The 23,741-nt window shown below is 54.1% G+C and overlaps 2 protein-coding genes across 6 annotated transcripts; both read right to left on the bottom strand.

The window, feature by feature from the left end:
- Window positions 1-505: 505 nt before the first annotated feature.
- Window positions 506-10,435, bottom strand: BNIPL (BCL2 interacting protein like). Of its 3 annotated transcripts, none has more exons than XM_015890371.3 (10): window positions 10,272-10,435; window positions 7,560-7,667; window positions 7,044-7,105; window positions 6,702-6,911; window positions 6,361-6,540; window positions 6,123-6,225; window positions 5,263-5,394; window positions 4,345-4,431; window positions 4,115-4,213; window positions 506-812 (listed from the first exon to the last, which is right to left on the bottom strand). In XM_015890371.3, exons 1-10 carry the CDS (start codon window positions 10,313-10,315, stop codon window positions 800-802), a joined length of 1,038 nt encoding a protein of 345 aa, XP_015745857.1. In that variant the 5' UTR covers window positions 10,316-10,435; the 3' UTR covers window positions 506-799. The 3 variants fall into 3 exon arrangements, with proteins under 3 accessions (XP_015745857.1, XP_007440942.1, XP_015745858.1); XM_007440880.3 differs by lacking the exon at window positions 506-812 and adding an exon at window positions 2,677-3,656 and having other exon boundaries at window positions 10,272-10,431; XM_015890372.3 differs by lacking the exons at window positions 506-812; window positions 10,272-10,435 and adding exons at window positions 2,677-3,656; window positions 8,344-8,540.
- A 1,479-nt stretch (window positions 10,436-11,914) lies between these two features.
- On the bottom strand, window positions 11,915-23,713 carry PRUNE1 (prune exopolyphosphatase 1). Of its 3 annotated transcripts, none has more exons than XM_025174821.2 (9): window positions 23,508-23,713; window positions 20,397-20,504; window positions 19,837-19,941; window positions 19,495-19,700; window positions 18,973-19,154; window positions 18,675-18,833; window positions 18,182-18,276; window positions 17,395-17,553; window positions 11,915-13,156 (listed from the first exon to the last, which is right to left on the bottom strand). In XM_025174821.2, exons 1-9 carry the CDS (start codon window positions 23,544-23,546, stop codon window positions 12,683-12,685), a joined length of 1,527 nt encoding a protein of 508 aa, XP_025030589.2. In that variant the 5' UTR covers window positions 23,547-23,713; the 3' UTR covers window positions 11,915-12,682. The 3 variants fall into 3 exon arrangements, with proteins under 3 accessions (XP_025030589.2, XP_025030588.2, XP_007440944.2); XM_025174820.2 differs by having other exon boundaries at window positions 18,973-19,157; window positions 23,508-23,712; XM_007440882.3 differs by lacking the exon at window positions 20,397-20,504 and having other exon boundaries at window positions 18,973-19,157; window positions 23,508-23,710.
- Between the last annotated feature and the right edge of the window lie 28 nt (window positions 23,714-23,741).

Consider the following 23,741-nt stretch of genomic DNA (forward strand, 5'->3'; position numbering starts at 1 on the left):
CTGTTTTTTTGAGAGGGCATTCAACAGGAATTCAGACAGCCAAATCCATAATTTGCTTCTTGGCCAGAGATGGGACAGGAGAACGTGCATTATGAGTTTCCTTCCTAGCTTGTATTTGGATTTTATCAGGGATGGGAGTGGCTTTCAGACACAAGCGGCAAATCTAGGATCCAACACAACAGCGCTTAGAGAATACGCTTTACTGGCTTTAATTCAATAAATCAAATTTGTAATGGAGTTGGATGCCAGACTATGGGAAAATACAGAGGATTTTTTTTTTTTTAAGTCACGTTTCTGATGCAAAAGTGAAGGATAACATGCAGAATAACAGGTTATTTCTTAGAAGCAAAAGCGGGCATTGATGACAGGGACTGGACATGCCTACGGGGAACCCATGATCCTGCCTCTGCGGGTGGCCATGCAGGCGAGGAGAATGGGTGGTGTAGTCCAACGGTCTCAGACACCTCTTTGATCAAACAGAAGGAAAGCGAAACGGCTGTAGGAATCAGCGATTTATTAAGTTTTCATAGCACAATAGGGGCCTCCTTTGGAGAGATTTTTGCCTGATAAGCTAAAACTCCTTTTTCTTGGCGGGAGGAGGAGGGAAATGCCATGTCCTAAAAGTCAGCTTTGAAGGGTCCTTCCAATTTCTTGCGAATAAAGTCATTTTGCTTTGTAAGAAGGGGGGAAAAAATAGAGGGCAGGGGTCTCGTGAATGGTATTTACTGGTCGCCATCAGTGTCGCGGTGAGCCTGCTCCGCTCTGGCATCTTTCGAACCTGGTGCTCAGTGGCGGCTCTTCACCTGAATTGCCTTTGATTGAAAACGTTAAAAAAAAGAGAGAGAGAGAAATTGTTAGAGGAAACCGAACCTCGCCAACTTGGACAATGTGATAGATTTACTGAGGTTGGTGAAGAGAAGAGGTTCCAAAACTTTTTCATTTTGCTCTTTCTATGCCTTTTTTGTTTGGCGTACAGACTTTGGTTAAACAGGTATTTTGTCGCGGGAAAAACGCATGCCCAAAGTGTTAAATAATAATTATCGTATTCAAATACTTTTCAAGTATCTGGAATGGGGAAAAAGGCACTATTGCAAGGATTAGTTGGGTGGGGAGAAGCCTCTATTCGGCCCTCAAAAGCCAGCAGGGTTGTTTAAAAACATATTCACACTTTTTGGTCTACCCAAAACCCCGCAGTCGAGGAAAACTCAGGTTAGCTAAAGAGCATATTGAATAAGGAAGTACCGGAGTTGATTCAGCGTCTTTTCCACAGTTGTCGGGTTTGAACATCTATGATTATCCTTTACAGACAGAAAACCAAATCTTTTTCTTGGAAGGGCAGAACGATATCCACCACATGCATTTTGTGCATTATGGTTGAACCGCGTGTGTGAACTTGGCCCATGCAGTCGGCCACCTGTGCTTGGGTGTTACAGGTGCCACGGCAGCTTGACCCAAAACCCAGGATATAATAAACTCTGACTTTGTGAAAGGCCTGTGGGCAGATCTTAGCCTCTGAAGACCCACAAAAATATTAGAATAGAAACGATGCTATTTTGACTCACTGGTGAGCATAAAGGGGAATTTCAGGGTGGCAAATTAATCCCCAGCAAAGATCCTTTGGCTCTGCCCAAGGCCTTTATCCGGGTCACTTGAGGCCTCCCTCCGTATATGACTCTTGGTTAGGTTAAACATTAGTTCGTGGCTCGATTACGATTCTGTGTCTTGGGAGATGTCAAGAATTGGGTTAATTTAGTAACCCAGCTAATTGGGTTGAGCAAATGTAATTTCTGGGTCACTAACCACTGGAGGAACATCACCCTGTGGTGGCCTGTCCCATATCAGCAGAAACTGTCTTTACCCGGATTTAATTGATTGTGAAGCTGGATCCTTCTGGGTTTACCCTGCCTTTTACAGATCATCACCCCAACCAAGGGAGGCCCTAGTGAAGGGGACTGTGCCTCTGACCACGTGCCAAGCGCAACTAAGACCGAGCGGGACCCCCGGCCGAAGCTGCGCAGGCTCCCTCCGCACCTTCTTGTCAGCCGGGAAGGCCTCTTTCAGGCTGCGCCACAGGTGCTTCAGCCCCGTGTGCACCTGGCCCCAGAAGCTCCTCCTCTTCTCATCCTGGTCCTGCTGGATGTCGTGGAGGGCGCACATGTGCATGGGCCCCAGCCTGCAGGTCAGCGCCAGCCGGTCGCAGTCGCGCCTCTTGCGGCTGCAGGAGCAGATGGTGTAGCTGCACACCTCCCGCTCGAAGCGCAGGATGTCGTACTGCAGGGGGTCGAGGCGCACCCCGGGCACCGAGTAGGTGATGTCGCGCACCCGGGCCATGCTGCCCGCGTGGCAGTTGCAGTGCCACTGGCTCCACTCCTGCCAGGCGTAGCGGGTGTCGCCCACGATGAGGACGACCTCCTTGCCGGAGGAGCTGGCGTAGGGGCCCTGCGTGGTGACCAGGGGCAGGAGGGGCACCTCCTTCGTGACCTGCTCCGCCTGGTCCCCGGTGATGAAGCCCGCGGACACCGTGGCCTTGGCGGCGCCGGGCAGCAGCGCCAGCAGCTCGGACGGGGCGGAGATCAGGGTGTCGTCGTCGTCCTGCGCGCGGGCGGCCGAGGGGAGCCGCCAGCACGCCAGCACCAGCACCAGCGCCAGCGCCGGCAAGGCGCGCCCGGGGGCCATGGGGGCAGCGCGGGGGGCCCCCACTCTCCTGCTCTGGGTCAGGGTCCGGCGGGGGCGGGGGTGTGGCCGAGCCGCGGTGGGGCGGGGCTTCGCTAGGCAACGCGCCGGGCGAACAAAGGAAAGGCTGGAACGCGCCGCGCCGCCGGCCGGGGGTCCCGGCGAGGCAGCCCGGGGGGTGGGCGGGCGGCCGGGGAGCCCGCGGGCCCCGCCCAGCCCCTCTCGCCCGCCCCCTTTCCGGGGGTGCGGGGGGCGCGGCGCGCGCGGGGGTTGCCCGGCCTCTGGGGCGCGCGGGTCCTCCGGTGCGTCCTCGGTGGGCAGCGGCGGAGCGTCCTTCCAGGCGAAGGGCGGCCGGCGCGCCCAGCCCGGCCTCCGTGGACCCCTGCGGGGAGCCCTCTCCCCCCACGGCTCTCGGCCGGATCTCGGACCGGCGCTTTTGCCGGGCTCCCGGGCGCCACGCGCTCCTCAGCTGCCCGCGCCTGCGGCGGCCGCGTCCCTGCTCGCCGCCCCGGAGCCGCGGTCCGCGCTCAGGCCGGCCAGCCCTCCGTCCCTCCCTCCGCCAAAAGGTGGCGGTCACTCCCGCCACGGCCTCGCCGGCGCCCCGCCGAGGGAAGGCGCGGAGCCCCCGGCCGCGAGCGCGAAGCGAAGCGGAGGCGCCTCGCCCGTTGCGCGCCAAGCCCTGCGCGCCAAGCCAATCCCCCTTTGCTTCCTCCCCTCAGAGCGGCTGGCGGTTCCCGGGGGGCTTTTCTCTGCGGTCCGGGGGGAAAGTGCCCAGGGCCGGACCGCCGCTCCCCCATGAGGGCGGTGCAGCCTGGGAAGCATGACTTTGGGGACGGCAGTGAAGCGGCGTTTGTTTGCTTTTCATATCCGTTTAAGAATCATAGCAAGACAGAGGGAAATCATTGAATTGCGGGGTCCCGGGAGAAAGTCCAGCCAGCTTTGCTCCTTGGTGACTTCAGGAACTGGCCCTGGACTGATGTAACCTGAGGGAAAAAGAATGGGAACGTGCTTAAACGTGACCACTGAAGACGAGGAATGGGCAACTAGGTTTTCGCCTCATAAAGCATGACTTTGGGGACAGCAGCTACTGGACTCCAGCCTCCATCGTCCCCAACCACAGTAGCTGCAGCTGAGTGACAGGCCTCTGTTGCTTCCCCCCAACAGCTGGCGGTTGGTGACATTTCCCATGTGCTTTTGTAAACGTAAACACATAAATGTTCCCATGAACATGCATGAGGTGCGTTGGCCATAAAACATGGCGGCAGGAAGTAACTGTTCATGACTGCTGCTTTGCTGGAACATCCTGCGTTAGACATGGCTGGATTTTCTGCTCCTAAAATACGGTTTTCATATTTTGCCAATATTGAGTGTCTCCTCAGAACAGGCGCCGTCTTGCTGTTGGGAGTGACTTTTGAGATGCGAGCTAGTCGGATATACTCACTGCTGGATGCAGTCGGGGATGTGGATCTGCTGCAAGGGAATAATCTGGGCCAGATCCTCCAGGCTGTCTACAAACTGCACTTTCTGGCTGAATTTGGAACTGGAGAAAGCAAGAGATAGTAAGGGGTGGTGACAGCGTTCCTGTGTTTGTGGCTACAATACAAATGTCTTTTTTAATCCACCTTGGCATCCTTCTATTTGTTTAACTGCTGGGGATTTCACCATACCCACCTGATAAAAGGCTTAAACAGTGTCATCAGTGCTTTGATGTACCACGTGGGATGAACAATAATCAGAGATTTTAAATTCTTCCGAAGCCTGAAAGAAAAACCGAAAGGAACAGTCGAACTTCATGCCGCAGGATTTCGAGGTCGGAATCCTGGCATGTTTCTCCTTCGTTTCTGAGGGGGGGAAATGGTTGTATCGTGGGGTAAAACTGGAGATATCTAACTTTCTAAGTTGTCTTGACTCACTCTGCCTCCCTATGTGGTCTTGGGGCAGTGTAAACTGCTCGGCCTACTGCGCCTCACCGTATCTGTGGCCCTGGAGTGCTTGGAGAAAGGACAGAGGCAAAAATGCCATTTAAAAAATAGAGATTGCTTCTGCCAGTGTACAGAATGTTTTGCTGTGTTTCCATCCAGAAACAGACTCCCTTTGTTGTTTAAGAAAGGCCCTCCTATTGTGGCTTGAGTGCAAGATTGTCATTAAAGGCACTGGATGACGAACCAGATGAATAATCACCCACGCCCTTTTCTACAGGCCTCACCTTCAAGAATTCAGAACTAAAGGGGAAAAAATCCTGCTGTTTAATGCCTGGGAGAGAACGGGGCATCTTTCAGCTAGACAGCTGTGCTTTGAAATGCTCTTTATCCCCCAGCCCAGCCAAGTCTCTCTGCTCCCCGTTTTGTACCGCACAGCAGCTAAAACTCACTTTTTGTAAACAGCCGTCAAAACCAACAACACAAAACCCATTTTGTCTTCCAGCATCTCTAAAGACGCATTTGAAAAGCGGCCTTTACGGCTTAAAAACAAAAGATCTCAGATCGAAGCCACATTCAGGTGCAGCTACAGAAAAACTGAAAACATTGGGCCGGGGTTCTCGAACTGGTTGGCTTTAATTTGGAAGATGCGCCTGGCCACGCCTCTTACCGTCGGTCGATGGTTTGATAACACTGCTTGATCCAGGCAAAAGAGGGAAGCCTGCTCCGTGAAGTGGCGCCGTTCAGACACACCAGCATGTAATTCTCAGCCACCATCAGCTCCAGAGTTCCTACTATATACCTACAGGGAATGATAAAATCTACTGCAATCCATTTCCTGTGTTTTACCTTCCAGAAAATCCAATTTTATCATCCCCAGTAGCACCAGAACGATCAGAATGGAAAGATGATAGCTGGAGCACTGTAGAAATTTCTTTGTAGGTATATAACACAACAGAGAGCCCTGCCCTAATTTCATTTTCAGGGTTCAATTCATGGAGAGGAGAAAAGCCCATGAAAAATTTGAGGCAGCAGGGGGTTGTGCTCAGCACTGATTGGGTGGTGTCCATGCTGTCAGGCAGGAAAGAAGACCCTTACCTTGGAACAATTCTGCACTCTTCAGGAAAAAAAAAAATCTTAGAAAAAAATTCAGGCATGTGGTGCTTGAAAAAGGGATCCACAGCCTAAAGAAACCAGAGTAGGGAGGGAAATGCTAGTTCCCCCCCCCCACATACACCAAGTTGGAAGTCTTTACGCTCTATAGAGCATTGCCCCATGGATGAATGTCAGTATGGTGCAACTTGTATTTTCAGCAACTTTGGAAGGAAAGTCCCCTCAACCACGTCCCCAGTTAATCAGCCCGAAGGCTTATTTTTATTTTTTTACTTTTCCTTAATTCAAGTGCTGGCAAGCACATTTAAAAAAAAAAAAAAGCTGTCCCCTGTTGGAAACCACAATAGGAGTCTCCTTTCAAGAGTGCCTCTCCGACTTCTTCTCCCCAGCTCAGGTAAACGGACACGTGAACATTACCTGAACAGGTTCTCCATGACGTAGGGGTAATTGGGGACACTGCTTTCTGGTAAGTAACACGAAGCAAAGACAAGAATGGCATTCAGGCCTTCGCCATGATAGCCTGGGAAAAGAGGGGACAGAAGAGGATGAGATGACCATGCAGCCTTGTTCGGCAGGATCCAAGCCCTCCTATTTGACAAACCAGGAATGGTTGTTCCAAATTCAGGTATTCATCCTGCCTGGGGGATGAAATTACCTCTGTGGGAAATCACCCTCTTGTAAGGTTCGATGGCGTTCAGATCCACTTTGTGCTCGTGATCATCTGCCAGGAAGATCCGCCACACCCGTCCGTCTGGACCCTTAGTGTCCACCACACGGCCAGTGCAAAATTTCTCTGGTAGGTTGGCCTGTACCCGCTGGGCCCGTGGGAAGTCATCTGAGAGATGGGTATGGCAAAAAATGGACATCAAATCCAAGCGGCATAAAATCAGGAAGGGCCAAGCAGAAACCTGAACTCTGCCAGCCGGGATCGAACTGCAGATCGACTCCAGAGGATCCCTAGTTCTGCCTCCTCGAAACTCGAACTCGGGGCCTCACCTTCCCATTCGAATTCATGCCCGTTCTCCGGGCCCTCTTGTAACTCGCTTTCGGACGGTGTCTCCAGTTCGTCCAGATTGATGTCCAAGCTGCCATCCGGCGTGCTTTCCGGGAGCTCCCCAGATTTCACCGAACCCTCGCTGAGGTCTGGGGCCTCGAGGCGCTTCTTCATGTGCCGCCGGCCACACAGTTCCAGGGTGTTGGGGGCGACTGCAGGGAAGGAACCAGTGGCAGACGGGGTCGTAAAGGCAATCCCTCGTAATGGGTGGTTAGAGGTAGAGTGCCTTGAACATGGAGGTTCCACCAAAGTCACCAGAAGAGCAGCATTTTCCTGAATCTTACCTGGACTCATTTCTGAACTGGATGGTTCCAAATCCTCCTCCGAGATCTCGTCTGGCAAAGGCCTGCAAAACAAAAGGAAAAGAATCTGGATGTTTTCAGACCTAAACACAGATCTCAGAAATCTTGGCTTCAGGGAGGGATCAAGGCATGGAATGAAAGCATTCAAATTAGGACTTTACAGCTTAAAGACGATTTAATCCGCAAAGTAGAATCTAACAGCACTCCAGTGCAGGGAAAACTCTAATTTTTTTCCTTATAAGAGGAGGTTTTGCAAATCGCTTCAATTTAAACATCGAGTTTCACCTGCAGGAGCCTCAAACACCCTGTTTTATTTATCAGGGATGGGAAAAAACAGCAGGAGTTGGGAAGAAAAGCGATCGCAGACTGGATCGCATCCCAGGGATTTTTAGCCGCTGGTGATCAAGGGTAGACTGCCCTTGGATGCGGAGTCCACATTTTTGCAGCCCCAAGGGATTGGACAACCTTTCCTCCTGCTCCTTTCGACATCCTCCTTACCGTGGGAATTCATCGTCTTGCCATTCTTCCCTCAATTCCATGTCTCGGATGTTCCCCGCCGCATCTCCCTGCCTGGGCGAGAACGCCTCTGTGGCTTCCTTCTTCAGCCTGCAAAGGCAAGAGAGCAACCGGTTTCCCCCACGCCCTGCCAGGATCGCAGGCGGCGCTCCCCCTGATCAAGACCTACCAGACGCATTCACACGGCGCCCTAAAGTGGGCTAGTAGGTTTTCCGCCGACTTTCTGGGCTGGCAAATTCAGCCTGCTGGGTTCGGTCGTGGCTCGGGGTACGGGGTGAACCCAGAAAAGGGATTGAGGCAACCAGAAGGTGCTCTGAGTGAATGCAACTATACGGGCTCCTGGAGGTCATCTAATCGGTCCCCCGTGCAGTGCAGGAAGTCGAGTGAAGGCATTCCCCTGCCCCAACTAAGGATCTCCTCTTGCGGGGCTGAGTCCGCCATCCAAAGCATTAGCTGTTTCCTTGTACCCTCAAGGCGTTCCCTGTAATGTCCAACCGAAATCTATCCTCCCTCCTTTCGACGTTTGCACCAGATTCGCTTCCCAGAACAGCACAAACGACCCCTCGTCTTCCTAAGCGGATTTCCTCAGTTGCCAGGGTGTTAGCCTGGAAGAAGACTTGTTTAAGCCTCGCCTTCCTCCCGCTGCCTCCCAGATGCCCGGGCCCCTTCCTCACTTGGGTCCTCGGGACGAATTCGACCCTTCTCTGCAGGGCAAAGGGAGGTAAGCTGAGCGCCCACCCCACGGCCTTCCTGCCCTGTCACCAACCTGGACGTTGCAGGAAACCCTTTTCACTTCTGCTCCGCGCTGCTGGGGGGAGGACTCTCTTGATGAATGGGGGGCTGTGGCTGGAGTGACCATGAAGGGCTGGAGTGAAAGAAATGGGGATTTTTCTCCGGCTAAACCTTCAGCCGGTTTGCCCGATGGTTTCCGGGTTCCTGGCGCGCCCAGGAGAGAGAAATTTGCTCCGCCCCGGGCGGCTGGAGGCTTGGTGCTTTAAACACACAAAACCAGCAGTGTGCTAGGAAGATTTTCATTTCTGGAGCACACAGCCAGCCCAGTGTGGTCGCCCAACTGAGGGTCTCCAGGCAGCTGGCACCAGAGATAGAATGCCTCCAAACCTGGAGGCTCTATTCCTCACTTACGAGTTGCTGATCCTGGGCATCCAAGAGATGTTTAAACTTTGATAAACAACTTCCAGGGAATCCTGCTAGATCAGACCAAAAAGGTGTCGCCAGGGCTGGAAACCTGTAATTCAGGTGTGTCGGAGGAAGAGTGATGTGTCTGCGTCGGTCTGGGGGGCATTACAGAGAAGAACACCTGCCCACGGGGGGGGGGGTCCAATTTGAAGATATACAAACATCCTAATTTGCAGGGGTTGAAGGATTGGAAAGAGATCAGAAGAGAGAATCTCTGCTTTTCCTGTGAAGTGTAAAACCTGCAGCTTCAGCAGCAGTTTACCTTCAAATGCCGCCTATCAGTCAGGACAGGCTCTTCCTTTCAAGACCTGCTGGGGAGTTTTCCTGGCCGTGGATAATCACGTTTATGAATGTGAAATTCACGTGATGCCAGCCAGTTCTGCGGGTGCAGAGAGGCACCGAGGTTGCCCGTGACTCAGGGAGAACGCCATGTAAACAGGATGCTCACGGGGCAACGCGGGGCCGGGCAGTGAAATAAAAACCTGTGACAAATTAAAGGCGCTCGGCCAGCAGGCCAACAGGAAACCCCAAGCGTTGCGAAGCGAATGAACCGGTTCAGAGAGCCGGGATGGCAGTTCACACCTGCCGAAGGAGAACCACATTTCCTACATTTCAAATTCGGCTCATGCGCGACGGCGTCTGCGTTCAAACTCCTTTGCTGAAGTTTTTGTGAAGATGGTTCTCCAGGCACGGGCTGGAGTGGGGGACAATGGCACGGAAAATGAAGTCCTCCACCCTTTCTCATCTCTGAACTGGGCCCAAGGGTGGGCGTAAACAACCTTGCGCGGCGGCTGGCGCATCTTTAAAGTCAGCGCAAGCTTCTTGGGGCTTGTTTTAAGGGTTTCTGGAAATGCACGAAAAGGGCAGCTGAGTTGGGAAGCCTAATAGCAGGGCTGGAGGTCATCTGTGCTTGGATGGGAGACCACGAGGAGATTCTGGCCTTAGGGGAAACTGGGAAATTCAAACAAACAAGCAAAAAAGGAAGGAAGGAGAATCCCCTGCTTTCACATTCAAGAAAACCACAACCGTGAAGTCCCCAGCTTGGCTCGAAGGAGACATTTACTTTAGGCAGATCCCAGAGATTCCGGAAGAGTGTAAACGACGATAAAAATAAGATTACTGGCAGAAGCCTCTTTTCTAAGTTGGCATGTTTGCAGAAGCAGGCTTGATAACTACCTGGGCCCAGATTGTTTTCTTGTTTAGTGATGTGGTTCCTATTTATATTATGTCTCGGGGAGTTTAGCCTTGACAGCCACCGCTGGATTTCCAATAGAAGACGGGGGAAACCTGGTTGCCCTCTGGGTGTGGTTGAACTACAACTCCCATCGACATCCAAAGGGTTGCGGGGGTGAGTCCTGGCGAGGCTCCCGCTTAGAAAGGAATTGAGCCTTGCCGGGCAGTCGTGAACGCCCTGCGTCGGCCAGGGAAAAGAGAGCACCCCTGTTTCTTTAGGAACGGGAACTCTTCCAGAGTCCTCCCCCCCACGAAGGGACTCACCTGTCAGGGGGAAGGGTCGTGCTGTCTCCCACGGAGGAGCCCATGTGGGGTTGCCGGGCCAGGAGAAGATCGAGCCTCCCCTGCTTGCGATGGGCACCCAAATGCAAACAGCAGCCGAGGTCTGGACATGCCAGCGGAAGGCCCGCAGGAGCATCCCAAACTGGTTTTTCTGCTTGGAAAGCTGCGTGGAGCTTGGCGAAGGGTTGCTGGGTCCTAATGCCGCGGCAGAGCACCTGAGGAAGCAGCCACCCGCCGGCTGGGGAGGATGGGAATCCTAGGCCAGCGCACCCGGGGGACTTGAGCCGTGTCCCTCTTCGGATGCGTTCTGGAAAGATTTGCGAGCGGGCAATGAAGAGAGATGGTGCCAACGCCAGCAGCCCAGTTAGCAGGTGGACCGAGCGGATAGGTGTAGGATTTGCTGGTTCTGCAAGTGTTGTTTTGATGGTCCCTATTAGCTATATCACGGGGGAAACAGATTTTACGGGCTTTGTCTGTTAGTTTCTACTTGCTAATGTTGATTGTGGCCAGGCCGTGCCCTCGTGGGCAGGGACCCTGATTTTTTCCTGCAAATATATATAGAAGTATATATACAGGGGAAGGACACCACACCGGTTTGGAACTGAGCACTTATCCATTCTCCGGGAGAAGCCAAACAGGAAGTCAACATCCGGTGGGAGGAATGGCATTTCTGGGGGTTGCATCGTTCGGTGTGTGGCAAACCTCACCTGGGTTCACAGGGCACACTTAAAAGCAAAGTTGCATTGGCTGGTTGGGCTCACCTTGGTTCCTTTTACCTTTGTGACCCAGTGTTTATATCGGGTGTCCCCAGAAACGGGGTTAACTCGCATGTGAGTTATACAAAAGGATGCCAGTACGTAACCAGGTTCAACATGTCACGGGAGGGCTGACACACGTGCAAACAGACATTGTGGTTTACCAGTTGAATTAGGCGAGAGTCCTGGGAGTTGTGGGGGGGCTTCAGATGTAAGAGATTTGTGACGAAAAGCTGGGGCAAACGAAGTGTTTTCCGCGCTTCTCGAACACAAGAACTCCCACTGCCTTATTGGAGCGGATGGACAGCTGATTCGGGATGGAAAACAATTCCTCCCACCGGGAGTTGTCCCTGGGAGGGGGGGACGGTGGCCAGATTTAAAGCCCCCAGAAGGAAAACTGGAGACATTCAAAGAGGAGATAATTAACAGTGGCTATCAGTTGGAGTACCCAAGCGGAACATCCTGCTTCAGAGCCATTCTACCTTTGGAGAAGAGGAACAGGAGACGGGAGGGTCCGTTTCGAGGCTTCAGTTCCAGGGGGGCAGAAACAGGGTGAGACGGGCAAACTTTGTTCCGATCACACCGTTTCTATCCCCTAGGAGCGACCCAGAACTACAGAATGTCATCCCCTCGGAATTCCCTCTCTCAACTCGCTCGCATGTCTACGAGTTGCTTTATTATCCTATTTTATTTTTCTCTTTAGTTGGGGGCCACATCAAAGATGAGCGTCTCCACCTGCACATCCCAGGCGCTGCCAAGAGGCGTAAAATTAAGGCTGGACTGCAGAGGAGGAGGCAAGCTGGGCAGGCGAGTGGCTCGCCAGTATCAAAACTGGAACTTTTACAAACGTGTAGTAAAGTATTTAAGGAACAGGATACAAGTGCTTTTATTCACTAGGGAGGCATTAGCCCAAGTCTCATTCTACTCAGCCTAACAGAAAATGCACAGGGGTGAACTCTGCTGGAGCACTTCTGCGACACGCTTGCGATCCAGAGAGCAAAACAGAACTGTTTACATTTCACGCGTGGACACGTCGGGTCCCCCTCCGTCCTCAATTTGATGGAGACCTTCTGAAATCCACCCTCAGAACTCGGTCCCCGTTAATGGGAGTTTTTTGCACTCTCAGCTTGTGCAAAAAACAAGAACAGTTTAAAAATGCAGCTCTGGAACGTGTTTAGGTGGGGCTGAAAGTGCGTCATCCTTGCATAAACAGCATTTGAACTAAGTCCCCCCCCCCCACCAGGGAAAGCATGTCTGGACAATTCAATATCCTGTCCTCACAATCAATTGGAACCATTTTGAAGGATGCACAAGAGAAAGGATTTGGGTTTGGGGTGCTGGAACGCTGCGCCCACCGGTTTTCCCCCCCAGAGCATCCAACTGCCCCACCCTGCATTCTGCAATTTCGCAGCGGGCAGTCAATTTAATCTCGACCCTGCCCCTGAATGGTGGTGGTGAATGCTGAGTTAAGTAGCCCCCACCCCACCCTTCCTTTCTATTCGCTGCAATGGGGATTAATCATGGATCATGTCATACAATGAATTAATTCAAGCAAAGGGGGTTCCCGGCCCTCTGCGGCCAGCCTCCCGCTCGCTGAGAGTCCCCCTGAATTCGGAGGTGCCCAGGGCGTGCCCAGAATCACTTCTTTTCAGGGCTCTGGTGGGCCAAAGAGCGATCGGTGGCTATGCGGGTGACCTTCTCGAAGATGGCCTCGGGCAAGACTTGGGGGAGGCCCTGGTGCAGGGGGCACTCGTCCACGAGGCTGTTCACCGGGGTTGGCGGCAGTGGGGTGTCGTCATCCGCCACGTCCTCCCCCAGGCGGTGAGGCTTCGGGGGGTTGTTCACAGCCACGTTGCGGTCCGGGCCACGGCTTCCGGCACCTTGGGGGTCCACCCTGGTGGGAGGGCCGCAGCCTGAGAGGTCTGGCTGCATGCTGGGGCCGGCAGGATGGTGTCCAGCCCGCTGCCTCAGGAAATCTTGGACGATTGGAAGGACTTTCTTGCGGGAGGCGGTTGTGTTGCCCTGGTGGTAGGCGCGGATGGTGGGGCAGGGGCTCTCGAGGCGGGACAGGCTGAGGGAGGGGCTGCTGGAGCGCTCCAAGGCTTGGCAAACCTGAGAAACAGAGAAACCCAGAACGGGTGAGCATTAAGAACGTCTCTGAAGGCGGGTCAGACCCACATCCCCCCTTCCTCCTGGTCATAGGGAGATCTGGAAAACTTTAAGCACCATTTGGAAACCACAGCCTGCTGATTATCCTCAATTGCTAGTCAAAGGTAGAGCGACTCTGAACATGGAGGTTCCATTCTGAGAGAGAACAGCTAATTGAACTGCACTGGGTTGCGAAGTCCTGACTGACCAAACCGGGGCCTCTGAGAGCCACAACCAAAGCATGAAAGAGCATCCTCTCGTGCGCCGAGGAAACGGGTTGAAAGGGAGACTGTTGCTAAACATGGAAGCTCCACTGTGCTGGAGAGGCAGCGTTTTTCCAGATGAGCCTCTCTTCTAAAATAAATGCTAGCCTCCCCTGCGGAGGATGGAGAACGTCAGAGCTACTGAATCCAGAAGATGCTTTCCTGCCCTAACTCTCCCACCTCGCTTGCTCTTGCCCAGCCCTTCGCGCCCCACCCGTTTACCGAGAGGCAGGAGGGTCTCCCTGCTCCTCTGCCCCACCCAACTCCCCAGCACCCACCTGGGCCAGAGAGCTGCCAGACGCGACAGCCGCAGAGGGAGGCTCTTCTCCACGCCACCCTCGGCTCAGGGTGTGTTTCCAGCTTTTGCATAAAGGGGGAAGTCAGAGGAGAACAGGGACAGAAAAGGGTTACCACCCAGGGATGACTCATGCTGGCACTCGGGAGTCGCCGAATCCCACAGGACTCGTGGGGAGGGGGCCGCTGGGGCAGAGAGGCAAAAAAGAAGAGGAAACGCGGGCTGCTTTGGGGCTTCCCGGAGCAGGACTGAGCCATGATTCAATCCGGCACAGGAGCGACCGCCCTGCTGGCACGAGGCCGCCTGGGCAAAGTCTCGATCTGGGTGCCGCCTTTAGGTGCCCGCTGCCAACGTAAAGGGGCCCTCAGCCCTGCAGGCCCCCCACAGGGCTTCAAAGCAGTGGCCTCCAGCTGCACTCCGCCTGCAGCTCAACAGGAAAAGCTCCCACTGCACGCCCTCGCGGGATCAAAGCAGACACAACTGGGCTCCGCGGGGTTGGCATGAACCTGAATTAGACTCCCTTAACCTCCCCGCCCCGCCGGGTTAGTTTAGAGGGCAGTGAGAAAAGCTCAGGGGCCGCTGAGCAGGAATGACCTCAAAAACTCCGCCGGGAGGTTGGAAAGAAGCCACCTTTGGCCCCGCACGACGGGCCAGGCGGCAGCAGCAGCAGCTGAACAAAAATGGATGCCCCGGACAAAAAACAGCATTCTGCCCTTTGCTGAAAGAGCCCTTCTTGTTCAGCCTGGCTCAGCTCAGAATAAACCCAAGAATACCTACTCTGTATTCTGCAGAAGAAAAAGCACGGTAAACGGGATGCGCTGGAAGAGAATAGCCTGGATTTGCTATTCAGACCTTCGTTGACTATCTGACCCAACGTTTGGGAGGAGGCCTTTCGAAAGAAGGGCAACAAAAAACTCTGAAATGTGACGAAGGGAAAACGTTTTCCACTGTTTTCTTGCTTTGCCTGTAAGGATTACCGCTGGTTGTGATGTGAAAACCGAAATATTTTCATCAGTATAGCGTTTTGTTTTTTGTTTCCAAACAGCCTGGTGTGTTTTTAACCTCCATCGATGCTTTAATACTTAATTAAAGCATTACGTTCTACGCATTTCCTTCAGACAGGAACTGGGGAGATAATGTTGACAGAAAAAAGGGTTTTTGGATGAGGAACACTGAACCTTTTATACCATGCCTGGTTTTCTTCCAAGCCGGGCATCCTGCCGGTATACAATTGATAGGGGGGAAAACCCTCCATTTTTAATTAAAATTAGCCTTCTATGTTTCTAAAGGACTGAGACACTTCCAAGTCGAAAAGACTCATCGGAAACTTGCAGCCAAGCTTCAATTTGAACCCGGGGCTAGAAGTTTGTCACTGCTATTTTAAACGATAGGCATTGTAGCTGTGCCATTGCTACGGGGGGACTAATCGGCCAGATTCCTTAATGGAAAGATTTGGATAAAGCAAAAAGTTACACACGATGAAAAAGTTTGTTTTTTGTCTGACAAGACTGAATCAAAGCAACCATTCCCAGAACCACAGAGTGAATTTATTTGGGGTGATTGAATTATACGCAGGCAACGAGGGAGATCAGGTTCCTGCATCTAATATACTGGAAAACCTCTCTCGCGTGCACAGTGCAAACTTATGCCATAAATCCACTCATTAACATTTACGGCACCACAAAGGTCTTGTGTTTGCAACACAACGCCGATGGTGCTGCAAACAAAATGCTGCTTCCTGTTGGAGCATCATGGCTTTTGAGTCACAAGCAGATTAACTCATCAACAGACCCACTGAAACTTGTTATCAGCCAACGTGTGGTTAAGCAGGGTGGCGGCCAGCTTCACTTACTTTGTGTATTAAAATGTAAATAAGCAAAGGTAGAACAAAAGCTGGTTTTGAAAAGAAGGGCCAACCACAGGGAACCAGAAAGCTTCACAGAAACACCTATGGCTAGTCTCAGCTCCCGGAAAAATGATCGCAAATACAAGACTGGGCGTTGGGTTGGCCGGAAAATAATTCCCAGATAAACCCAGAGATTGGGAACGGCAAGGCAGTTCGCTTATCAGCTGAGCAAACGATGTTCCCCAACTGCACTTCCAAGGAAAACTGCCTGCAAATTTTGCATCGAACCGATGTTCGTGACCAGAAGCTGCCGGATCGCTCAAAGAGAAGGAAATTCAGAAATCTGGGAATGGGCCAGATTCGAAGCTCAACCTTTGACAATAATAACAACAATTTCTCCATTCTGCCCTCTGAATTGCCCCGGGAGCTTTCACGGCTTTAAAAAGCAACGCGAGTGTCAAGAGTGCGGAAGACTGCGATCCGCCACGCTCACGCAAACGCCCTGTTCCACCCTCCCGGCTTTGCCCCGGAGCAGACGCGCTTTGGATCGCGATGAGCCACGTTGGATTATTCAAACGAACTGGCAAACAACGAAGAGGATTAAGATGGACTCCATCGTCTCTCCGCTCCTGCGATTCGGAGCCTTCTGGCAAAACCCGGGCACCCCGCTGACGAGGCGGAGAAGGCTCCTTTAAAGATGGGAAGGGGGACGACAGAAGGGGAGGGGGAATGTGGGTGTGGCGGAAGAGGATGCAACCCCCCTCCCCAAAAGACATTTTGCTTACCTCCCGTCAGCCCAGCTGGAGACGCTGCTGTCTAGCAAGGACTATCATGCCTGTGATCCCTGACCGGCCCCCCTCCCCACCACTTCCTAGGCTGTTCCCCCTCCCCACCTGCCTGCTCGTTTAGCTGGCAATCTCAGGGACCTTTGGCTGTGGTTAATGAGTGACAAATGCTTCAGCAGGGGCGCCTGCGTGAACGTCTCTTCTCAGCTTTGCAACCTGCCAAACAGGCTTCTTTCCAAGGGACAGAGAATGTGGCGGGGCCTCTGCACCAGCTGGCGCCACCGAGGGGGTCTGGGCAGAAACAGGGCAGGCAGGAGGAAGGGGGAGAGGGCGCTGTCTGTCTCTGCCCGGGCACAAAGCGAGATGCAATTCTTAGCAGCAGAAGAAACCCTCCAACGTTCCTTCCTAAAATCACACAATACATTGAGATTGGACAAAGGGGGAAACTTAGCAATGGCAGGATCTGATTCTCCTTTCTTTCTTTTTCACTATAAATCGAACTTTTCAAGGAGTGTCTTAATTTCACGCCCGGTGTAAATACATCTGAGCCACCAAACGTCTTTGGCCATCAGCCATGCCTCACTTGCGTCAGCTCCTCCATCACAGCCACACGCCCAACGTCGCCGGTGTCAGGAGGGACCGGACGGAGAACTCCCAACCTGTGTGAGCCAAGCTCAGCTTACTAAGCTAAGATGCACCTAGATCCTTTTCTTCCTTCCCGCAAGCCACAATTAATCCAGGAAGGCCCTGCTCATCCACCGCTTCCTCTTTCATCCAAACTGGAAAATCAGAACGGCCTAGTTTTGGGAAAAGAAAGGATCCTAAACCTTTGGGCAAAGCAGGTTACAGAAGTAAAGCCAACGAGACTGAGTAACACGGACTCGGGATTAGAATGTTACGTCGACCCTGCCGGTGATGGATCACGTAATCAGTGGGTTCAGCCCTGGCCGTGGCCAGCTTCAAGGATCCAGTCTGGGCACCATCGCAGGGGACCTTGGAGCAAAGGATCTCACCGCTGCCTGGCGCTCAGCCTGCTGACTGTACACCGCCAGTTGCCTGAATGGCTCGTTGCGGGCACCGAAGGAGATGGTCATGGCGATCAGCACGTCGTAGCCCCTTTGGCGGCAGAAGGCGCCCAGGTCCTGCTCCAGCCCAGGACGGTGCAAGAAATCCTAAAGGAAGGATCGTTTAGAGCAATGCAATCAGGGTTTCCTGCCGTTGCAGGTGCTGACAAATTTAGGCTCGCTAATCGGATCGTTCCCGCTCCTGGGAAAGGCAAGCGGTTTGTTTTGCCGACTCTCAGTGTCACAGATTTTTATGCATTTATTCGCACACACGCTCTCGAGGCCTTTGGATCACACGCAAATGTGCCCACACAGTCCCGTCCGTTCAAGGTACTCCCAGCAAGTTTAGTTCACAGGAATACCTGGCTCTCCAGCCTGTGACTGTTTGTTTTACACACACGCTGGTGTGACTTGATGCCACTTGTCTGAGCCGGTCCTCCAGCAGACGGGTGAAGCTGGAACGGTGTAACTGGGAACGTGGGACCGATGTCTCACACCAGTTCCACGTTCCAGGTCCTTGATCTCAGCCCCGACACGGGACAGTGGCCAGAGTGACCACAGTGGATCTGGTGTTCCTGCCAGAGCAGCGGCTACGTGATCGGAAACGGGGAGACTCTGGCGTCCCCCTTGTCATGGTCAGATCACGGTTGGATCGTATCGCCCCCATGCAACCTCTCTCCCCTCCCGTGGATCGTGTTGCTCCCTGTGGTTTATGCTGCGCACGCTTTGCGCTCACCTGAAGAGCTACATAGATGGCGCTGATGGCCACCGCTGTTCCTTTGCCGGCCAGGCTCTTAAGGTCCTTCCGCAGCATCTGCTCCGTGGTGAGGCCTGTGGGAACAACAGTCCGAATTTCTGGGAGGCATTTGGCATTCCTTCAAAGGGAGGAGTATAAGAACCACCAATGGTTAAAGGCTCTGGCCGTGATCATTTTTTTTCCTGCAATCCCAACTTTTGGGATTGCAATCTTCTTTTGCACCCTCGCAGAGGACACAAAGGTTTGTGTTTCAGCCCTGTGGGCCCGCCTGGCATCACTTTTGCTCTTTTTAGTTTTTGGAAAATGAACTGGCCCTCCCCTTCTAATGCCCATCAGATTCCGAAACAGGCCAGGATTTGAAGCAAATGCCCCTTCAGCCAATGCACCCTCCAATCTTAGCTCAGCAGAAGCTCCCTGCCGTGTGTCTTAAAAGAAACGTCCCTCATCAGCCCCACACAGGATGCCTGAGTACCTGAGACATCAAACTTGGCTCTCTGCAGGGCGTCAAAGACGAGGCTCCTCGTCTGCAGCTCAGGGAACATCGATTCCAGAAGAGAGACGTAATGGGTGTCCTTTGGCGTCACTTTGCCTGCTTCGGCAGCCATGTTCACACAGTCCAGCAAGATGGTTCCTAGCGGAGCAAAGCAGTGGGTCAAGGAGGGCCCCAATTCAGGGGACGTCCCCTCCGAGGTCACCCGCTCAGATTTACTTGCAAGTTTCCAGATTGCAAACAGGCAAAATTTTGTTTGAATCAGTGTGTTTGCCCTCACCATACAGCAGAGCAGCCACCTGGCTGTTCAACGTGCGCACCGGCCCCTGCAGGATCCTTTCGGTCACTAGGGTGGTGCAGGAGCCCACCAGCTCGGCGGTGACTCTGCAGGGAGGGGCCCTCCGCCTCTCTAGGGGGCGGTGGTCCACCACCTCGACCACCGCCGCCTCCAGCGCTGCGTCCCTGCTGGGGAAGCCACAAAGATAGTGATCAATACCCTCCATGCCATCAGCGGGACCCAAGAGGCACGTGGGTACGGCTGGCTGTCATTTTTGAGAGGGAGGGTGGAGCACAGCTGGGGAACTTGGACTGCCTTGTTTCTGCAGGTCCAAACCCAGCTGCGGCGCCTTTTCAACTTAAGATAGCTCTCACTTGCACCTTGAAACGGAAGGACCAAGCAGGGATCTGGAGAGATCTGCCCCCTGCTCTCCATCATTGCTCCCTACATTTTTAAATGGGGATCAGCGAAGCAGAGATGCAACTGGTCGGCTTTCCTTGTGTCATTTCTCCTGGTTCTGCCCACCTTGGCAAGACGTGGTGGTCGACCAGCGTCAGGGACAGCAGGCCCGCCTGGTGCAAAGCAGCCAGATCGATCTCATCCCGGAAGATGAGGAGGTTCTCGGGGATGCGTTGCTGCTGGAGGAGGAAGGTGCTCTCCGTACGTAGCGGGAAGTCTACACGGGGGATGTTGAGGACGGGAATGAAGGCCGCCTTTGAGTCCGGAGATGTCTGTGGGCATCACAAAAGGATCGTGGAAATTTGGGCAGGGGGACCCGGCCCCAGCAAGGAGCATCACAGAGAGCATCAAGCTAGGACGAAGTACCCAGAGAGGGCCATGCCCAGAGCAGCGAAGCGAAAGGCTGACCTTGGCCAGGAAGTAGGCGAGGGCCAAGGCGGACACCGTGGAGTCCAGATCACAAGCCTCATTCCCCAGCACCACGTGGACTTCCTTCTGGCTCTGAACAGCTTCCTAGCAAAGAAGCACAGGTTATGCGCAAGGAGCTGAAACGTCCCCCTAGCACTGGGTCTGCACAGCCGCGCCTAACCCATTCCCTGCCGGATCTGGACTCCAGCTCTCATTACCCTCAACCAGCTGCCTGAGGACGATGGTGGCTGTAGCCCAGGCTGCAGGACTACTCAGTCACCTCAGTTTGAAATGCTCCCTCCTGCTTGGGAAGGGCTGTTGGTGGCGGGATGCGAGAGCCGTGGGGAAAACGGCAGAGGAGGATGGCCAGACGGCAGGAGTCCTGGTGCCTTTCCAAGTTGCACATGAGGCTCCTTGAAGCGCAATGGAAAGGCTGGACTCTGCAAAACTGACTTTCCTTACAAGGCGGCAGTGTATCTGTGCCGCGGCGGGGTTTGCGTGGCCAGTGGCCGGCCCCCAGACCCTCTGCCCTGTCACTTGGTGGTTGATGCTGTACTTACGCCTGGAGATATGCGCGCAGCCACGGGCCTGCTCTGTGGAAAACAGAGAGTTTCCAGAGGAGGGGTATGTCTAGGGAGTCTGGAGCAAAAGAGGGCATTCTTGCTCACCTAAAATAAAAGCCACAGTCGTTCAGCGCATGGAGGTCGGATCTCAGAGCCTGGATTCGAGGGAATATTTAGCATCTGTCTTGCTCTCCCTTGCTCAGCCAGAGCCACCATTTGTAAACGGGGCGCAATGCCAACTTTCAGAGGGCGATAAATGTGGATGCAGAGGCATTTCTACATCATTCCACTACCTCGATTCCTTTGCCCGTCGAAGTGGAAGGAAAGAGGAACAGGCTGAACTAAGAAAAACCCAAGTGAAAACATCTGAATTTTGTTCACAAGATGATGGGGCACCTCTTGTGCTTCAAGACTCCATGGAATACTTTTCTGAATACGCGAATCAACTCTGGTGAGACGAGAACCGCAAACGTACATGGATTTTTTTTCATTGGGGAAGGGTAAAATGGCCGTTGAGAAGTAGATGACGGCGCAAGTGAAGCTCTCTCATTTAAATCCACTTTGCCAGCCACTTGGGAAAGCTAAAAAGCTTCTCCACCTTTCTTCTCTGCAAACAAACTCTGGTTTCCCAGCTCCAGCAAAATGTCAGAAGGCATCTGCCAAGCACTCAGCCGGTAAACCATGGCCAGATAACCTGGCGTTTTATCGAAGCAGGCCTAAAAGGTGGGGGACGTGGCTAAGGTGAAGGTTTAAAAGCAGCAGCAAATTAGAGGGGGGGCTGAAAAGCTAAACAGATGGGGCATTAGCGCTAAAAGGCGTTAACCGAAATGACTGCCCTTTTAGAAGTCATTTAGATGAGTGGTCACCCGGAAAAGCAAACTGAAGCAGCAAGGACGTCACGTGGTCTCTGGGTGGCCTGCCCCACAAGGTAGCCAGGTCCCTGTGGGTCTCGGCAGTTCAGAAGGGAAAAATTTCAGCAATTTCAGACACACGTACTTGTGTTGTCTGCCTTAAAGTTGGACCCCAAACTGCCCGCCTTGCAAGCAGAATTCAGAAACCAGAAGTATAATAACAAAGACCGTCATCTTTCCAGGGGCATCTCCCTCCTGCCCCACTGGGCTCCCGATGCCAAGCAGACCCCCACAGCACAGCCAAGGGGGATCCTAGGAGACAAACTGCAACGGGGTACGGCGGAGGAAGGCACAGGTTGCCCTTCTTCCATTAGACCAGTGTTTCTCAACCTTGGCAACTTTTGCTCCAAATGCTGCCAGCGCCATTTCTGTTTTCCCAGCTCTGAGAATGTTTTAACACCCGCTTCTCCAACTCGGGATCCTTCCAGATGTGGGGGAACGACCCCTCCTCTCATCTCCAGCCCACTAGCTGGCAGGGAGACCCAGGCCAGAATCCCTGCAAGCAAGCGAACGCGTCTGATGTTTCTGAAACGTTCTGCACCCCTCTGCAAAACGCTCTCAGGGCACCTAGAGGGACAACCGGAAACGTGGTCCGAGGTCGATCGAGTCGTCCCACCGGATCTGGCGGCCCCGAGTTCCACAAGATCGCACCCTCCGGCAAGGGGTGGTTCCACCAGGGTGCCCTTTGTCTGCCAAACAGCTACGGAGAGGAATTACTCTGATCCAAGGCAGCTGATGGGACCGTCTGACTCACAACCAGGCCGGAGAACACAAGACGGTTAATCACCCAGCGACGGGTTTCCAAACGCTGCAGGCCGGGGTCACCCCCAGGGGGCTGCGCTTCCCATTTAGAAAGGAGAACAAAACCTCACCCACTTGGCCACAAATCAGATTCATCCACGTGCCCCAAACCTCCTTCTTGGCCACCCCCAGGACCCCAGTCACCGAATACCGGAGGATTTTTGCTGCTTAGAAGGGGAAAATCACGCAAACGCCGGGATCCAGAAGTGGGAGCCTAGGCCGCCATCTCGGGGCTGCCACGCAAGCGCTGATTTTTGAAGGAAGGAAAAATGTTTTCGTTCAAGGCCTGCCTCTTCCTGGGGCTCCCCGTTTCTGCCAACTAGGCTGCAATGCTGCTGGACTATTTGGGGTACCATCGCGCAGCTCTGGGGAGCTTTTCTTCCAAGGAAAAGGACAGTCCTGACTTGGTTGCCTCCCCAAATCCCGTGCGATGCACCCTGGGCGCCTCTCGGTCGCAGCCCTCGCCCTCTCCAAGCCGTATTCGCGTCAAGAACACCCTCGTCGCTGCCACAAACGAAACGGAAAACCGGCAACCGGCACGGAGAGGCGTTGGACCCGCAGGCTGCCTCCGTTTTCCCCACTGGGAAAGGGGGCCAAAGAGACCCGACTGACGGAAAGAAGGGACAGAGCACGGCCTGATTTTTCTGCACAACGCGAGCGCTTCGGAAGCCGAAGCCAAAGCCAAAGCTCTTTTCGGAGATTCGGAGGCGGGTTTGGAGGAAGACGCGGTTACTTGCACCAGAGGCCGGTCAGCGGGTTGCAAAACATCTGGCCGGGCGGACGATAGGCAGGGCCGGCTGGTTAGAAGCGGGTCCGGTTGTTTCCCCCCAAGGCGGTGGCCGAACACAGCCTGTGCAAGAAAGTGGGTGAAGAACTGGGGGCATTGCAGCTGCACAGATCTGTGGGGCAGGACCCCCGAGGCGGGGGGCTGACGCAGGAGATCCTGGCTCAAGCGCCGCAGACGGGGCTTGCGGACCAGGGTGGTTGGGTGTCCACGCCGCCCGAGCCACCAACAGGGGTTTACGAACCCAGCATTTGCGCATTGCGGAGGGTGCATTTGGTGGGGATGATGGGAGTCAGAGTCTAGCCCAGGCGGAGGGGCCGGGAGTGGCTGGGGATGATGGGGGTCGGTCTAGCTCCCTCAGGAGTGGTGGGTGGGGATGATGGGAGTCAGGCCCAGCCCATGCAGGAGTGGTGGCTGGGGATGATGGGAGTCAGACCCAGCCCATGCAGGAGTGGTGCGTGGGGATGATGGGAGTCAGAGTCATCTAGCCCAGGCGGAGGTGCCAGGAGTGGCTGGGGATGATGGGAGCGAGCAAAGCCCGGGAACGAAATGAGCAGCCGACTCCTCCGAGGCCGATGGGACTGGTAGTCCTCCCCTGGCGCGCGGGGGTACCTGAAGGGCGGCCCTGCATCCTCCCAGGAAGCTCTCCATGGCTCGGGACACCCTCGCTCCCTCCCCGCCGCGGGGCTACCGCGCGATCGCACGTGTGAACGGGCGGCGCGGGCACACGTGTCTACTCGGCCTCGGGCGCGCCCCTTTAGGGCAGCCATCGGTCTCCCCTTCGCGGCGGCGGGAGGGGCCGGAACAGCCGCGCCTCATTGGCTGGCGCGGAGGCGGAAGGGCGCG

The sequence above is a fragment of the Python bivittatus genome, unplaced genomic scaffold (genome assembly GCF_059951505.1).
Source record: "Python bivittatus isolate LINGU-HERP-01145 unplaced genomic scaffold, Pbiv_v1 ctg000180_np1212, whole genome shotgun sequence".
In the NCBI taxonomy this organism is placed as follows: domain Eukaryota; kingdom Metazoa; phylum Chordata; class Lepidosauria; order Squamata; family Pythonidae; genus Python; species Python bivittatus.